Source organism: Calidris pugnax, unplaced genomic scaffold, assembly GCF_001431845.1.
Source record: "Calidris pugnax isolate Ruff unplaced genomic scaffold, ASM143184v1 scaffold42, whole genome shotgun sequence".
In the NCBI taxonomy this organism is placed as follows: Eukaryota; Metazoa; Chordata; class Aves; order Charadriiformes; family Scolopacidae; genus Calidris; species Calidris pugnax.
The window spans coordinates 353016-372078 of record NW_015090920.1 but is presented as its reverse complement, the minus strand read 5'-3'; the positions used below and the strand labels follow the sequence as shown (position 1 = coordinate 372078).

The 19063-nt window shown below is 40.8% G+C and overlaps 1 protein-coding gene across 10 annotated transcripts in view; it reads left to right on the top strand.

Moving 5' to 3' along the window:
- The window catches only part of MAPK10 (mitogen-activated protein kinase 10), a 179371-nt gene that overhangs the window by 144383 nt on the left and 15925 nt on the right, over window positions 1-19063 (top strand). For all 10 annotated transcript variants that reach the window (XM_014950026.1, XM_014950016.1, XM_014950025.1 and 7 more), the window contains 2 exons: window positions 2447-2629; window positions 4789-4913. In XM_014950026.1, the coding sequence (XP_014805512.1) occupies window positions 2447-2629; window positions 4789-4913 (308 nt within the window). The remainder of the gene's footprint in view (window positions 1-2446; window positions 2630-4788; window positions 4914-19063) is intronic.

Sequence of the window (19063 nt, the reverse complement as noted above, 5' to 3'; positions counted from 1 at the left end):
CTGTCCTCCTGCAAATCAAGGTTAGTCAAGGAGTGGACCATGGTGGCTCTGCCAGCCCCGTTGGCTTTGGCTATCATCTTTGCACTGATGACTGATGACTGAAGCTTCTTCCATCTTTTAAAATTTTCCAGTCATGGGTGGTAGCCTGCTTATCTGTTATCTCTTAGTGAGAGTGGTTCCATCAGCTTAGAAGAAATGTAGTCCACTGTCTGAGGATTCTTCTTCTCCCCTTCCCATCACCGTTGACACTAGTTCCTGCCATGTAGGCCCTATTCTGGGATCTTTTTTTACTCTTTTCCCTATCACACATATCCGGAACATTGTACTACATCTTCCTACATCTTCTCTGTCAACATGTTCAAGTCCCACAACATTCTGTAATCCCAAGGATCTCTCTCACTTTGTCCTTCATTAAATGCCTTGAGAGATGGTCAACCTGCTCAGTACAAGCACAAGCTTCTAACATCTGCTTTGAAGCAAGGCCTGTGTTTGCCCCTCCCTGCTTATCAAATGGCCCTGGCTCAATCTGCGCTGGTAACCCTTCCAGTGTTGCTGATACAGCTTGGCTTTCTCACCCACTTAGTTTCTCTTGGCACAGCTAGCAGCACCTTCATTTCTGTATTCTCTGCTCTTCTTTGCAAAGCATTTGCTGTAGTTCAGCCAGCAAACGATGAGGTGCCTTAACTTGATTGCAAGTTTAAAATGTCAAAACATCTTATTTTCTAATAAAATGTTTAATGAAATATTCAGGCTACTCTTTGAGCAGCTATGGTCTTGGATAATTTTATTGTTGTTGCAATTCTTTAGTTCTCTGTTAAGAAAAAGATATTTTTCATGGACAGCGCAAGACACATGCAACCTATGGAGTGGAGTGTTTGTGTGGGAGGCGTTGTTCTACATAAATCTTTGATTTAGTTTAAAAAATGAAAGTTGTTCACAAGTTTACAGACCACTGCTATTTCTAGCAACCTTCTTCAGATTAAATTAAAACAATTCAAAACACTGTTTCAGCATTTTTAAAGCATATGTTTAAATCGCTTTCATTACTTTAAACACTTTTGATTAGTAAAGCTTCAATTTTAAAATTTATTGTTTGAAGACAGTTCAGGTAAACCCAAATTAAGTCTGTCCTGAATTTTCAAGGTATGTGAAAATACTAAGTTTCCATATCCCTAAACTCAACCACTTCTTTGAAAATCTGAAATTGTTACTGCACCAAAGAGCTGCTTTTGCCTTTTTTTTTGTTACCTTTATTCTGTTGACTTGATTTCTCTTCTACATTGTGGGGAACTGCCTTGAGTATTTGGGAGACTCCTCCACACTTATGACACTCATGACCATAACAGCTTAGAAGAATAATTTAAAAACCCCCAAAACTCTGTGCTAAAATGCTTTGAATGTTTGTCTGCTAAAAGCTTTTTATTTCTAGTATGTTTTTAACAAAACTCCCTTCATCACATTTCTGAGCATCAATGTACTCACAGCTGCATGTACTTTTCTTCTTTTTTTTTATATATGTTGTCATCATATTCTTAGCACTGTGAATTAGTGTGATGTAGAGATGGTGCTGACTTCATAGACATTTGCTTAATAATTTTGGGGGTTTTTTTTGCACAGTTCTGAACGTGGCTGGAAAAGCTACATAACACCTGTCAGATGCCTAGTTGTTATCTAAAGAAAACTAAAAAAATCAACTCCAAAAACAAAACAAAAAGCTCAGTACAAATTGCCTGTAATACAAGTTATTTTTAAGCATGAGAGCCTGTTTCCTATTACTCAGTAAGAGTTTAGCAATGTAGCCGTGACATTTACAGTTAAAGAGAAACATCTGTCTATACCTGAGACATCCTTTTTCTATAGAAAATGAATCCCAGTGCCTTCTCATAAAATCAAACAAATTCCTTTTGAGGAAGTGCTCATTGGGTGGTTTTAGCAAAATTAGAAGCAGTAAAGTTATTGGAGAAAGGAAACATACAAGTGTGAAGCAGATGACTTGAAGGTGACATCTGGGTCTGACTCTCCACAGACTGAACAAAGAGGGCAGGTGAACACCTCGTTCTTCCCTGCTGGGCCTCTGTACCCAAAAGGTATCATGGAGGCAGTTACCTGCCTGTAAAAAAAAGAGGGAGTACAAGTCATTGGACTGCAAGGTAAAAATAAAGATGGTAACAAATAAAGATGGTGACCCAAAGAGAGGAAGCTGTGTATTCTCCCTTGGTGGTGGTGGCTTCAGGGTCGCACTATGCCCTCAAGCAAGTATAGTTGTGAGAGAGCGTTTTGCCCTTTGCAGGCTGTGGGACCTGGAGGCATAATGATGAAAAAAAGTAGTGACTGCAAAGGTGTTATGGAGCTAAACACCTCTGAGGGTTCCCAGGGAACGCTCAAACAGAAATGTCAGGAGACTAGGTAGGTTTGCGTTTTGTTTTCCTTAACTACTTATGTTCAGATATTGATCAGTGGAATAAAGTTATTGAACAGCTGGGAACACCCTGTCCAGAATTCATGAAGAAGCTGCAGCCAACGGTACGGAACTACGTTGAGAACAGACCCAAGTATGCTGGCCTCACTTTCCCCAAACTTTTTCCAGACTCTCTCTTCCCAGCTGACTCGGAACACAACAAACTCAAAGGTATGTCTGAGAAAGCGACACGTTTGACGTGTCAAAAGCTACAGTGCAATGAAGGGGTTTTTCTATTCTTCTTCTCTCTAGCTGCACTCCCTTGTAATGCAGTTAGTTGCAGAGACAAATAACTGCACGGGTTTTGTTCAGCTGAGAGGCAGCTTTTGGAAATAATTTCTGGAGGCCCTGGTGCTTGGGCAGCCAAGGGAACATACATCATCACTCATGTGTTGAGCATATCCCCGGGGTTTTCTGTGTGATGTTACAGTACCACAAGGACCTGAGGTGTTCCTTTACTGTCATACTTAAACTTGTAACACAAAGGAACAACAGAACTTCCATTGGAAATCACAGCACTTGCAGTATTTTCTTTAATGTGAGAAATACCAGTTTAACGAGATGCCTTTGCTCTACTTTTGCTATACAACAGAAAAATATTAGCAGTGTCATCCAAAATGGTCTTCATGTTGCTGAGGTTCTACATCTGCTGTGGGCGGATTTCTTCTTTTGCAAAAAGCTGCGAGTCAGTTTGGATATGTGATGTAGAGCACTAAATTACAGTGTGACTAGGTGTATCCCTGTAAAATATAAGTTGCAATGATTTTAATCATATACTGAAGTCTTGTTTTACTTGAACAGGACATTGACCTTCAATTGGAAAGAATGTGAGTTTAGTTTAGAAAGGATTTCTTGACACAGCTCTGTAACCCCTGCAAACTTGTCCTGTGTATCAGTTCTGCACCACTTGAGTACTTGGGGCCCCTTTATTACACTGGCATGTAATGGTTTTCAATTGCTTTCAATTTGCATGTCATTACATTACCCAGAAAACTCTTCCAATTAACAACTGTCTCATAGCAAGGCTGCCGTCTCGTCTCTGGGATCAAAGTGAAAGGTCTGAGCAGATGCTTTTGGATACATGGAATTTTATACTCCTACTACAATAAAATTTAATGACAGAATTTTCTTGAGTTTGGAGCTAATGAACAGAAATTACTTTCAAACAGTGCTGTTATCTTTTGGATACAGAAAGCACATGCATTGGAGCATACCAAATACCAGATTCTAAGATATAGTTACAGAACAAGAAGTAGTGCATTAAAAAAATTCTGCTTATGTGTCATTGTATCATCCCATGCCCTGCCTAAATATTTTACCATAATGTAAGGTTAATGGTTTAATTGGATACTACTTTTATTTTTTCTGTGTCTGAGGAGATACCTAGTAATAATTTTGCACTTGTATCTCTTTACACTTTTTTCCTTTAATTTTTTTTTATTTACACAGGAAATAATTTTGAGCATGGAAGAGCTTAGAATATTACATTGATAGTAATACTAGAAATGTATGTTGTTATCATTTTTTTTTACATGGTTTTAGATGGTATTATATTTGTTACAAACTCTAAACAGTAAAAACAATTTGGGTAATAGCACGATGAGTATGTGGCCTGAGAGGCACAATGGGCTATATTATCAGGTAAAATAAATCAATGTTGCAACATAAAACTCAATGTATATATAAGGCTGTGCATTTTTGTAGTGGAGGATGGTGTGTCCCACTGATTTATGTGGGACAAACAAGACTTGAGCAGTTCCAAGGCACTTCCTTATGTGTTGATCCCAGGCTACAGATTTGACATTATTGCTTCTAATGGGATGCCCTAAGATAAGCCTGGTACCTAAAGCCTCACTAAAATAGTTAATGCCTTCCAGCAGGCTTTAAAACCTCCAAAAAAGTTTGGATGTTTTCCTGAGCCACGATAAGAGTACCTGTAAGTTTCAGGCTTTGATTTAGTAGTGCCATGATTTTAGACTTCATAATGCAAGCTTTTGTTTTCTGATCCTGGCAATAATACAAATTTCTCAAGTACATATTTCTTGGATATGTTATTCAGCCCCTGACACGGAATCTGCACACAACATGTAAAATCTCATTGAAGCTTGTTAGGGGAGTTAAGGTATACAGTCCTGATGTTGGCACCTTCCTAATGAATCTGACCTAAAATGACTATTGAAGAACTCTTGCTATTACAAGGCAAGGGGCAGAAGTGAATACAATCTCTAAAAGGGTTGTGTCCTTGTTACTTTCCTAACCTAATTAACCCTCCTCTGGAGGCAGTGATTGTTTTGTACTAATACTATGTTTATCTGATTCCATTGTTCTAGCCAGCCAAGCCAGGGACCTTTTATCAAAGATGCTAGTCATTGACCCAGCCAAGCGAATATCAGTAGATGAAGCCTTACAGCATCCATACATTAATGTCTGGTACGACCCAGCAGAAGTGGAGGCGGTAAGTGAGGCGTGACTCTTTACTTCAGATTGCTAAATGCAGATATGATTCATAGATTCCTGCTGCTTTACAGCAGCTTGACAACGAGCATGCTATAAAGAAACAATGCTGGTATGACTGAGGTGGTCTTTGGGTTTATAGGAAATGAGACCTGTAGGGACAGGATATATCTCTTTGTTAGATTAACTGACAATATATAAGAGAAGCATAAACACTTCAAGCATATGAAGTCGTTTCTGCTTTCTTCTAGACAACATGAAAGAACCAGTATTTTGAACCCAGTAACTCATGTGGTTTTTCTAGCTATATAAATCAGTCTGGCAAAAGATACTTTCTCTCTAAACTTCTCCATGCGGAAAACAGCAAACATCACTTACTATGTTTGTATTCAAGGATATATGTGGAGAGGAGGAGAATTACACAAAACAATACAAAATCCTGAAGTCGGGATTCAGAAAAAATCTTAGCGGGACATAAATTTTTCCATAAAATAAAGCTCATGTGTTCCTGGGCCATGGTTCAATGTTTTGTATCATGTACACTGTGTGCAAACAGAAATGGATTTTTTCCTATAATCCTGTCATGCTCTAGACACCTCCCTGTATACCTTGATGAGGCTGGTCTTAACAGGAATAAGTGTGATCTTTAGGCACCTCTGTGATATGGTATATGTGTATAGGTATAAATTCAGAGGTGTTGTCTGCAAGACTAATCACATGTGAAAACTGAGCTCAGTATTTCAACAGATTTAGAAATCTTACTTAACCCAGGTCCTAGTTGTCTAAGACCCTGAACCTTGCAAACTTAAATCACTGCTGTTTAGCAATATGCTCCAATTCAGTGTGAAAGTGTAATAAACTTCAAAAGTAAACGGAATTCATAAAACTCCCTCAAACTTCACACACGTAGGATTTGTGCAGACTATGTCAATTAGGAGTGCTTTATAGGGGATGGTTCTGCTATCTAGAGAGCCTTTAGTTTTTGTGTCCTGTTTAGTTTTCTTCAAGAAAAAAGTTTATCAGTCTGAAGTGTAAACATTTGATACCTTGTGGTATTTTACCCCGACATGTACATTTTACTACCTTCCCTCTTGAAGATCTTGTTTCATTGTCATCGTTGTATTTCCATGCATTTCTTAACTCCGTTTTATGGAACTACTCTGATGTCAGAACTCAGATTTGAGTCCCTCTTTAGATGTCTTTGCCTGTGAATTTAACCACGGAGAGCCACTTCAGATGCAGAACAGGAAGGGAATTTGGTATAGTGGATATTTCGATGTAATGATTTTCCCCATTTCCAAATGTATGGTCTTAGTTGTCTTTCAGATTGAAGCAGAGATTGAATTTTTGTCATAATGAGGCTGCCCTCTTAGAAGGAAAAACTTGCCACACCTGCCTAGAATTAGAGCTGATCTTGAACCTCGTATCACTGTCTTCTTACTCAGCCAGGGTTACATGAGAGGTACTTCTGTGGTTGAAGAGACAATGGTTTAATTTCTGTTTGTACCATTGAGTCCTCACATGATCTAGAACAAACCACATCCTTGCTCTGGATTGTGACTGTAAAACATGAATAAAAATTATTCGTTTTGCCTGCCGGGTGAATTGGCTGGAATTTAATGAGCCCATTAGCTTGCAGAAGCCTGCAGTAATTACATTCTAGTTCATTGAGGCATTTGTCTCTCACATGTACCTCCTATCACTGTACAAATGTGGTGCCACATGCTATCAAATCACATTCCTTGCATTTTCACTGTTGGCTGCATTTCATAGCTCAGTAAAGAACTACAGAAGGTGTAAAGCAGTGGAAAACCAAACTGTCATTGCTCCCATAGCACCTCAAAGAAGAGAGGACATCCTGTGAGGAAGGAGCAGTGCCTTTAAATGTTCCACTTCAAATGCCAGTGTTGCCCCAGTTATTTGTAGTTTTTGTCTCTGTCTGAATTGCGTATTTTTAGATAACCCTCTATACTTTCCACCCATCTGGTATTTTGCACAGTTACTGTGTAGTTACCACCAGCTGAACATCAGTGTCCCCAGTTGCTTTCTCCGTCTCTCTTAGCTTCAAAGTTTTCTCTTCCAAAATATGCTGTATCTTGTCAAAAACATACTACAGAATCATACTAATACTTTTGTTATGAGTACTTTGACAGTGAAGTGTTACTTAATTGCTTTGACACCAATCACTCTATGGCACAGACACCCTTTCTCTCTTGGGATCACAGCAGGTTAAAAACCAGGAAGTCTCAGGTCATGTGCAGCGTAACCTAAATAGAACATGGGATTAATAAATATTAATTGTATTTTTTCACAGTGCTAGGAATTCTAGAAAGAGCCTGGCTTCACTTAATGCTCATTATTTTTCCAATCTCATCTTCAGAGGCAAAGTTAAACTGGAGGACTTTCTTTTCACGATTATCAGTTTATTAAATTCCAAGTTTCCATCTGTTCACGCTGACACACTTTCAGGGGCTAGCTGTGAATCATTTACAAGTTATTTTCTGGAGAAAACTTAACTTAGTTGGATTTTCTATGGCTCCTGATTCGGCTGTTGAAGTGCATGGAATAAGTTCCTAAAACAGATTCATGGGAGATTCCTGGCTTTCTCTTCTTTCTCAAGAGTGTCCTGAGGTCCTGGGACTGCTGCTAATGGGCAGTGCCTCTATGAAGAGTAGTTGTTGCTACACTGGTGAGGAAGTTTTACTTGTGCATCCGTGTTCAGCTACTCCTGGCTGAATGCTTGATATCCAATTGGCTATTAGTTCTTTAGAAGACAGCAAGGTACTTGTATGTGATAAACTTGTTTCTTGGTAACATGAGTGATTTTGTGCTTCAGGCACAAGTAACTTGTTTCCTCTTGGAAAAAGCTCTGTTGGTGTGCACAACAGGCTGTGTCCATCTGTCTGTGACCTCAGACATGGACCAGGGGAACCTAATGTAACATCCAGAATACCATTTGCAGTATCTTCTAACACTGCACTGACATCCAGTGTCTTAAATGGTTACAGTTTTGTGCAGTAGGATGTTGTGTATCCAACAAATGAGCTTTTTGAAAGGTAGGTACTTTTGCAGAGTCATTTAATAATCTGAGTCTGTGAATTTGTCTATACTGAATAAACCACAGAAGTTACAATGGGGTACAATTGCACAGAGAATTAGTATTTGAATAACATGTAAGAACCTAAAAATTGTTTTCTGGCTCATCAATGTTAGTTTTTGCCAAAACAAACCTCAGAGATACTGGTATGAAGAACAGATTGCCATCTGATTCTTCCAGGTTGTGTACATCTTAAGTTTCCAATTACAATTTGAATGGTACAAGTCACTTTTCCCCATCCTGGTAAGCTATTTTATTAATGTGTGCTATGAAACTGCCCCGGCACATTTCATCAGTGACTTTTCTAATGGACCTCTGGATCTGGCTGACTGAATTTTGGAACATGGAAATGGAATTTACATCTGCTACCCGACCTCAGTTCTGCAGCTGAACCTGTTTTAGATGTAAACCAGAAGACGATTCTAGATCAAAGCACTGTTGAGTGTGTTGAAATCCTCACGCTACTAGTTCAGGTCCTTTTTGTCCACAAACTATGCTGTGTTTTGTGATGCTTATGAAAATGTCTCATGGAAAAGGTTGAGGAGTGTGTGCTGATCATTAACTGTTTCGCTGAATGCAGTTTGCCCCAGTGTGGTGTCAACTTTTTGTGTATACCAATATCAGCTGTGTTTGGGAGACAGCTTTTATAAATGAAGAACAAACAAAAAGACTACAGTCGAAATAAGTTTTTCAAACCATTTAGCCCCATTTTTCCGTATGATTATTCATGTACAGATTTAGGTTCTGTGTTTCTGATTGGAACAGGCTGACAAGAGGTTTACACAAACACGCCTCAGGCTAAGGTGAATCTGACACTATAAAGTTTCTATTACCAGTGTGAAATAAGCTGCCTGAAATTGTGTTCCCTACCTGGAAGATTTCCATCCCAAGGAAGAGGTGATGATATTTTCTCTTTCCATGACAGTATTACAAATTTACGTAATAGTAAAACGATGGAAAGAGATTGAGCTGATGTGGAGCACAGTAGTCATTCTTATTAAAAACAATGTCCTTTACAACATTTTTTCAACTCTTCTCTGTTACTTAAAGGTATCGACTCATATTTTGATTATCAGGGGACTGGGCTATTGTAACTCTTTGCTGCTTCAGTTAGATGATAAACCAGTTAATGGATTTTGCATTTGTGCTCTCTGAGTATTAAGTTTTACTCTTGTTTTCTACCTCTTTGCTTATTTCATGTTGAAATTCAGAAGTGCTATTTGTACTATGTTGGCCATTTTTGAAGCATTTGTCCCTTGACATCTTTACCCCAAGACGGTCTTTTGTTAAAATGGGTTTAAGGTGAGGATTTATGTTTCGTATTTCACTAGAAATGCTACAGTTAGTCGGCATCAGATTTGATCCTTTTTTTTCCACCCTCTTTTTGTTGATGTTCCTTCAGGTAGTCATGAGCCTCACTAATTTGCAAATGCTTGCTCCTGCACTTTACAAACATACTGTATTGGAGCCTGTTAATTTTGTTTTTACAATTGCATTCATTGAGTCTTCTCTTGTGTCAGAATCTGGCTTCTGTAACTGGTCCTATCCAAGGTGCATAAAATTCTTTTTCCTGTCTGAGAACAAAGCTTTAGAGACAGAAATTTGAGAAAAGCCTGGTTGTCTTTGACTCAATAAAAGCTCAAAACTTCAATTCTCCGTTGTCTGGATTCTGACAGGAGCTGAATTACATCACTCTGGGTGTGATGAAAAGCCAGATCAGAACTCCTCTGTCAGGCAGAGGGATCAAGAGCACTTTACAGAAGCTTACTAGGTACTGTGGTGTTCTTCATCTTTTCCTCCCTTCCTTTACACAAGGAAATACATTGTGTTAGGGGGTGTACCTGTCTATTAGATGTCAAGTAATGGCACTGTTGATTCTTGGTGCAGGGAGAAGAAAAGGTGTAAGCCAGATTTTATGTTCTGTCTTTCTATATCACAGACAACAGATACTAATCCCAGTTTTTGCTTTGCCTTCCCCAAGCAGGCCTAGTCTCTTCCTAGATGAGCACTTCACCCCACCAGCTCACAGCTTCAGAGATTTGCATCTATTTCATGGGCTAGGTGCCCATGGGTATCATAGAAGCCTTCACTATTGACTGCAGAGGGGGCAGGCAACAATGGGGTGGAAGGGGGACTGGGAGGAAGGACGGAGTAGCAAAGATGAATGTTGTGCCACTTCCTCAGGGAAAGCTTGTAGAGAACCAGCTGGAACCTCAATGAATTCTCCTTTAGGATCTGCAGCATGACGAGGCTCTAGGAAGCAAATGTGCTTTTTCACAGGCTGCCCTGCAAATGTGTAAGCCAGGGAACCTGACAAGAGAGCAATAGGAAAATGAGTGATGGAGATGCTTTTAGTCACTTGCGTTGTGCTTAACTCACCACCGAGTTTCCTGATGTCCCACTGGGACTTAAAAGCCTGCACTGTGTTGCATCTCCCCATGTTCACTGCACTCTTTTGTAGCACTTGATAAGCACTTTTGCATAGAGTGAGGTCTTCCATCATGTGTCTAAAGATTTGGTGGTGGGGTATTGTTTTAATTTTTTTTTTTTGAGTCCTCCTCGCATAGATGGAGGCAGGACTCACTGTCAATAACCCTGTACAGCAGGGATAATATAGAAATTAGGATACAGAGGTATCAAACAAGGTGGCATTTTCAACCAGTATAGCATTGGGGGGAATTTAGGTAACCTAGCTGTCTAGTTAGATTACTCCTTGTCCCCAGTGAATGTCTTCATCAGAAGCAGCGAGGGCAGCTAGGCATCTGTTGTACAGTATTCACCTGGTTCAGAGGCCTAGGGGCACAGGTGACTGAAGGCATTTAATGTGACAGGAATTTTGAAGTGAGCCGTTGCAATATCCTGGAGTGTCAGTGTATGCTGGAACAGACCATGAAGAACACTAAAGACAGTTCAGGGAATAAGCAGAGAACTTGGTGGGAAAGTGTAACCTGGAAATAATGACCCTCTATGTCTGCCCAGATTTACAGCTTTATGAATGTGAAGGGAACAGATAAAATTGCCCTGTCCAGTTAAAAAGCAGACTAGTGAGACAGTAACAGTCTCTTTTTATAACTCTATTAAAAGTTTATGGTCTTTCACAGAAAGCAATAAAACTATTATGTCCATTCTAATGGACAAAGACTAACACAAATGTTAGAAATGCAATACCCTTTCTCCCCTGATGTGTAACAGCATTAAAATCTACCAGTTGGCCTTAAATGCCATGTTGTGATTCCCCGATACAGTGAGGAAGAGAATGTGTCATTAGATGTGGTACTTGCTATTGACTTGCTGTGACTCTCCCACAGACTTCTGCATAAAAGCAACCTCAATAGCTCTGGAGCAGGTGTCATATTTACATTTAGAAACAGGCTTTGCTCAGTTTTTAAGCTTACCTGTGGCGTGAGTGGGTAAGGATTTTGGATTTAGAGAAAGCTCTTATGTCTAACACCCTAACCTAGTTAGCCAGCTTTTTTCGTGCCCACTCAACTTGCTGCAGCATCTTTGATAATGAAGTCATAGCTAGGTTCTCCAGAGCATACATCATCGCTCTAAAATTAATTTGAATAGCATTAACCACAGTTAAGGTAGTTTTTGTATTCAACCAATTGTAGCTAAAATATGTGTTTTTTTAAAAATATGAAAAACTACAGATAATGTGTGCTTATGATTGTGTGGAATTCCCAAGATTTTAGGAACTGTTGAAATCTGTTATCAGTCTTCACAACTGATATATATGTAGGGAAACCAGAGTTCAAAGGGGAGAATTTTTATTTGCTAATATCACACAGGAAATCTATTGTAAAATCAGAATAGTAACCTATAGACCTTATTTCTCTGATTTATATTTCAGTTAAATGTTCCTTCTTCCTGTATGTTATATACAGAAACTGTCTCAGTTCCACTTTTAAACAAGTATCATGTTTATTACTCTCATGTTACGATGCTTAATTTACCTACATAACAGCATTTGGACTATTATCATGAATAAATGAGACACGCGATACCTTTTCTCCCTCATAGTGCTCTTATTCTTTTTTTAGGAAAGAAGACATTTCCAACATCTCTTGCCTCCATATGTAGACTATCCTCCTTATTGTAGATAAACTCAGCATCTCCCTGATGACATATTACTTCTCTGTTTTCTTGCCTAAAATGCTGTGCTTGAGACTTTGTTTTCATTTACACAGCTGCCTTATTTTGAACTTGCTATGCATTCCTATCCTTGAGATGAACTGTGAATAAATCCCAAATCTGATATTTATTTTTTCTTATCTCCCCTGAGTTTATGCAATGCTGCCTATGTGCATGCCACTGTTTTTATCCCAAAATGTTTAAATTGTTTGGGAACAGAATGGATTCCTAGACGTGTGCTCAGAATGGCTTTAGCATTGCCACCTCGGAGGCTCTGAAATCAAATTTCAGAACACTTGTGCCACTTGTTCTCTAGAACTGCTTTGGCTTAAGCTGCCTGATCTCCAGGCTAATTCTTTCCATATTGTTGGCATTAGAAATAATTCTGAATGGGAGTAATACCTACTTATTGATATCAAAGTCACATTCTTATAAAAGACTGTGGCTGCTGTATATTCGCCTCCTTAACTTTTCAATTATTATGTTATTTCATAAAAAATTAAACAAGTATTTTTTGGTCAAAAAGATTTGCTTGCATGGTTCTGGAAGGTGCCATCTTAGAAGAACTTTTGCTATTTAGGAGTAATTGTTTAGGTCTTAATCTTGAACATTATTTTTTTTCCACCTGTAAATGATTTAGGAATCACTTTCGTTTGGAACCTTTTCAATATCTGTGTAATGTCATATTGGTTACTACTTGGGAACAGTATCGTTCCATTCCATGGGAACAAATCTAGCAGCAAAATTTGCCATCAATTATTATCTGATGTTTTCTGTTTCTGGTAACTGGTTTCCAAGTGCATCTTAGATTCTACTGTACCTGTAGTTATTGCTTGTTATCTGACATATGCCACCCACTAGAAGAGAGATTTCTTAGAATACTGAAAGATCGGATGTTAAAAATATTCCTTTTAAGCGTTTCTCTACGTTGACAGACTTTTACAAGAGTGATAGATTTTGTGGGGTGTCCTGGTTAGGGTTAATTCTCCCCAGGCTCTGGCAGGGACACAGGTACCCCATCCCATGGGAGCCATGCCCGGGGCAGGGGGCAGTAGGTTGGGAAGTGGCAGCTGGGAGCGGGCTGGGGCATCTGGGTGCGGTGGGCGAGCAGTGATACCCTCTGTCTGTGATACTGTTATTGTTTGCTTGTTCCCTTTGCTGTTCTGTTAAACTGCCTTTGTCCCAACCCATGAGTTTTGCCTTTTTTCCCTGATTCTCCCCTCACGGCCGGGGGAGTGGGGGGCGCTGGGCGGGATGCTGAGAGAGCAGCCACCACCTGGTTCTTTGTTGCCATCTGAGGCCAAACCATGACATGGGGTTGTAATGGCTGTAACTCACACTGCTTTCGTTACTGGTTTTATTTTCACAGGACCTACATTTCACTGGGGCAACTCTGCATCCAGGACCAGCCACATGGGGCTGAGTTGCGAATTACCATTCATTTTTGTGTGCATGTTGCCCCTTATTAATATGATGCTGTTTCCCACAACGCTTATGAAGAGAGGTTGGTTTGAGGCTCTCAGTCCGAGGCCTTGTCCAGGATAGAGGCTGCTGCTGTATTGTCTTAGCCCTGTATAAAGTGTGACCAGCTGTTAAATACAACCTGTTCAAATGAATTTCAAGTTTCATAGTTTGTCATAAGAAAAAAAAATACTTAAATCACCAATTTCTTATTTTGCCTGTGAGTGCTGAGCGTCCAAGATGTGCTTTTCTGGAGAGCTCTATGATCTTGGCAAACAACACTTCAAAGAAGGTGTCATCTTCACTGTGTGTGACACTTCGTGGCAAAATCAAGGCTGTGTGTCTTTTCTGGTGTTCTTTTCTCTTGCTCAGCCCTGTGTGTATAGATGTTGTATCTGAACTCTTTGGTGATCTGCCACAGAGATATTTTTTTAGCAATTGGTTACTGGGTTTGGTTTTCTGCTTAGAGGTGGATGGTGCACATCTGTTGTCTCACAAAAGCAGTCTGCAGCTCTGCTTTGTACACAAGCACGGGTATTTCCTCTCGTCAGCGATATCTACCCACTTCCAGCTGATTAATTATGGAAGCTGAACACAGTTTCTGCAGCAATCTTTGTTAATGTTGGTGAGAAGTAGTGGTTAAAGAAAAGGCATTTATTTTCTTTCTCTTTTCCAAACCAAACTAAAGCTTTTTCCATCTTGCTGTTGTGAAGGAAATAATAACCTAGAGTCTTCCATTCCTTATCAATATGGGGACAGTGCTTAAAGAACACGAGTTGATTTATCCTCAAATACTCCTTTATAACTAAAATTATTAATAAGCAATTAAGAAAATTAGAAATAGAAATCAGACTACTTTAAGTGCTAATTCCCCCTGTATATTTCATGCAGCATGAAAACCTTTCGTGTCCAGTGAGATACTGTTCATAAAAAGAGAAAGTAAGCTGATGCTGATGGCTACTTTCTACATACACTTCCAGTGGTCAAAGCTTTTATTCTCTGGTCTAGAAGAACGAAAGAAACTAATGCCTTTTTTCACTTCTTCGTAGAACAGTAGCACCTGAGGGAGACAGAGTGTATTATATCTGCAAGCTGCTCACTCATCTCTGTGTAGACGAGCAACCTTGACTCCTGCTGCATGGTACCCCCACAGTCCAGCTGGGCAGAAACAGCTCGGAGCACGGTTTCTTTGATGCACACGATGCGTGGAGTTTGCCAAAAGGCTCTGCAAAGAGTGCAAGGAACAAATGGGCACAGGGGCATCTCTTCTTCCATATCTACGGTTGGGATCTTGTCCACCCCACTGCAGAGTTCCTGGGCAATTCAGGGAGAAATCCAAGGCCATTGACACTTTCCTCTCTAGATGAAGAGACTTCAGGTTTCTGGTGACAGCACACTGATGTACTCTGGCTTGCACTGCAAAAATAAATCTTAGAATCATAGAATCATAGAATTGCCCAGGCCGGAAGGGACCTCCAAAGGCCATCTAGTCCGACCCCCCCGCAGTCAGCAGGGACACCCCCAACCAGACCAGGTTGCCCAGGGCCTCATCGAGCCTCTCCTTGAATATCTCCAGGGAAGGGGCCTCAACCACCTCCCTGGGCAACCTGTCCCAGTGCTCCACCACCCTCACAGTGAAGAACCCTCTCCTAATCTCCAGTCTAAATCTGTTCCCCTCCAGCTTGAAGCCATTGCCCCTCGTCCTGTCACTGCAGGCCTTTCTAAACAGGTTCTCCCCAGCCTTCCTGTAGGCTCCCTTCAGGTACTGGAAGGCTGCTATTAGGTCTCCCCGGAGCCTCCTCTTCTCCAGGCTGAACAACCCCAGCTCCCTCAGCCTGTCCTCGTAGCAGAGGTGCTCCATCCCCCTCATCATCCTTGTGGCCCTCCTCTGGACCCTCTCCATCAGGTCCATGTCCTTATGTATAGATTGTATCAGTAACAAAATCTAGGTTGTAGCAAAACACAAATGAGTTTTTATATGCAGGTATTATGAGGATCTAAGCCATTTAGCAAATTGTTTAACCCCACACCATTAATTTTTACAGCCTCCATTGCCTTCGGTATTTGTGTACCGCTAATTCTGTCGTTGCCTTGTGTGCTGCTCCACAGCTACTGCTCTTGACCCTGCAGTTCTGGGAACAGATGCAGAATCATGCCTTGCTCCTGCCAGGCTTTCTAAAAACAGCTCATCCCAAGGTCTTCTCTGTGCTGGCAGTAGCTCTGCAGAGGCAGGGACAGAGACGGATTTATTCAAGTGTGAGCTCCAGCCCGTTCCCTTCACTTTCTAGCAGCAGCACACTCACCAATCCACCTTGCTGTGAGAATTCATCAATCTTGACATGTTTTGCTTTTGTCCCTAGTGAAAATCTTTTTCTCCCTAGATACTAGAAAGGTATTTAACAAACCCAATAGTTTCCTGATGGTTCTCTCACCACGTGAAAAAAAACCCTGTCTTTTGGGGGGTGTTTTGTTCTTTGTTTGGTTTTGTTTTGTTTGAGTATTTTTAGCAAAAGACCTGTGTGGGTATTTTCTGTTTGTTTTTTGTTTTGTTTTGTTTTTTGTAATATTTATTATACTCAATGAATGTTAAATTTAATGCAAAAATATTTTTAAAATCCATTTGTAAGATGTAAAAGCCAAGAACCACTGAAACTACAAGGAGTTATTTAATATATACGAGAAAAATGCACTTCATTCTTTCTCTTCCGCTTCCAAAAATAGATTCTATTCTTTGTTATTGTTGCCAATGCAATTGCTTACAAATCGATCCTATGTGGGGAGAAAATGGCTACCTTAAACCAAAGCTAGATGCTGCCACCCATAGGCTTGAGCCACACTCTGCTTTGATTTAATGCTAGTTTAACTATTTTTTTCTTCTACAATATGTACAATCTAAACTATGTAACTTTCAGTTGGGATGTGCTGTATGAAGGATTTAGAACAAATATTGCAGCTGCATCCCCAGAGAAAATTGATAAAAGTGAACTCAGGCATTTTTTTAAGGCATTTGAGCTAGGCAGGGAAGTCATTCATTGGCCAACCTTGGCACCAAGATTGAAATCAGGAGCCCGGGAGGACTGGGACATGGCATCCGCTCTGTCAGCTCCACTGCCGTGACAATACCTGTGTTAAAAACCTCTCTTCCTACCTCTACTTTTAGAAACTGGTTTTAAAAAAAACCCAAACCAAAGAAGTTAGCAGAAAATAGGTGGTTGGCCCGGATTATCTAGGTTGATAACAATGTATTAAGTTTTGTGATTGTCATTAAGATTAATGAGGGTTGTGGGAAAATAAATTCATTCCTGAAACTGTTGTACTCTCAGCTCAGCTCCGTGCCCAAAATCAACAAAAATATGTCATGAGGGCTCATTTCCTTATCTCAGGGAATTTAGATAGGAAAGCTTCACTTCCCCTGAGGCTGCCCTGTCCTCTGTGCAGGTTTCACGGGTTATTGATTCCACCTGTGTGAGGAGGAGGGATTTACTCATGTCATTATCACATAGAATCATAGAGTCATAGAATCATAGAATCATAGAATGATCTGGGCCGGAAGGGACCTCCAAAAGTCATCTAGTCCAACCAGCAGGGACGCCCCCAACCAGACCAGGTTGCCCAGGGTCTCGTCATGCTGAATGTTTGTTACCCTTGGCTCTCGCCTTTCTCAGAATCACAGAATCTTCTAGGTTGGAAGGGACCTTAAAGATCATCTTGTCCAACCGTCAACCTCACTGACAAAAATAGACACCCACACAACAAACAAGGAGCATCATCACTAACCCAGACCTCCCAGCACTACATCAACCCATCTTTTGAATACCTCCAGGGATGGGGCCTCAACCACCTCCCTGGGCAGCCCATTCCAATGTCTGATAACCCTTTCGGTGAAAAAATTTTTCCTAATATCCAGCCTGACCCTCCCCTGGGGCAACTTGAGGCCATTTCCTCTCGTCCTGTCGCCTGTGACTTGAGAAAAGAGACCGACCCCCACCTCTCTACACCCTCCTTTCACGGAGTTGGAGAGAGCAATAAGGTCTCCCTTTCTGCTGACAGCCATGTTTTACAGCTCTGGGTTCTGCCAGCTCACAAATAAAGGTTTGCACTATGAACCCTGGCACAGCAGCCCAACGCTGTGCAGGGCCATTCCTGGCATCCCATGCACTGTGAATTACAGAGTTCGGTTCCTCTCCCTTGATTGTCTTCATAGCAAAACTGGAATTCAGTAACAAATTGGATTATTCTGGTCTCTGTCTCTGGAAAATGCCTTGGTTTCCAGAATGGGTTAATCTAGGAAATAATTACTGCTGCTTTTCTTGTAGCCTGTTAGCCAATTATGCCTGCTTGAGTCATAGCTGAAATAAATTAGAAGAAACATAAGCCAAAGATTTTGTGGTCATATGAACTGAGAAATGTACATCTGATCACTTGTTCCTTTTGATTCTGTAATTTGCATTTGGGAATTGAAGTAGTGAAGGAATCTATCCTATTATTTCTGGCTGGGGGACAAATACCCTTTTTTTTTCTATGGAAGGCGTAAAAATAGCGTTTACACTTTGTAGGAGCCATTTTATCTACAGCCTGTGCTTTTTGTAAGCCCCTCCCAGAAGCTTTTAGAAAGAAAGGTACTTGCAGGATATTCTTGTCCAACTTGGTTGATCTGCTTTGCTTCCGACAGAGCAGCAGTGGGCCTGTTGCTGTGACTCAGGCTGCAGCTCAGCCAAACGCCTCTCCTACCGCTACCGTACAAACCATGAACCAGCCGTGTGGTGGAGCTGACAGCCCCCCTAGAATCATAGAATCATTGAGGTTGGAAGAGACCCTTGGGATCATCGAGTCCAACCATCTCCCCTACTCTACAAAGTCCTCCCCTACACCATGTCCCTCAGTACCGCATCTAAACATCCCTTAAACACATCCAGGGACGGTGACTCAACCACCTCCCTGGGCAGCCTGTTCCAATGCCCTATCACTCTTTCTGTGAAAAATTCCTTCCTGATGTTCAATCTAAACCTGCCCTGTTGGAGCTTGAAGCCGTTCCCTCTCGTTCTATTGTTAATTACCTGTGAGAAGAGACCAGCCCCAACCTCTCTACAGTGTCCTTTCAAGTAGTTGTAGAGGGTGATGAGGTCTCCCCTCAGCCTCCTCTTCCTCAAACTAAACAGCCCCAGCTCCTTCAGCCGCTATTCATATGATTTGTCTTCTAGGCCCTTCACCAGCTTCAACACCATGTGTTACCTCATCAAATCTCTGTGCTTTTCCTAGCCCCTAAGACGGAGGACTGTTATCTAGGGCTGCTTGCACACTTAATGAATCAAAACGCGAATGCCTTGTCCAAGGTCATACCCAAAATATGTGGCTGAGAGGGGAAAAGATATTCTAGTCCTCGTCTATTAGCCTAACCGTAAATGCGTTTGTCATCTTCCATTGATCCCTTGCCTCATTTAGTACACTTCGTACACCCT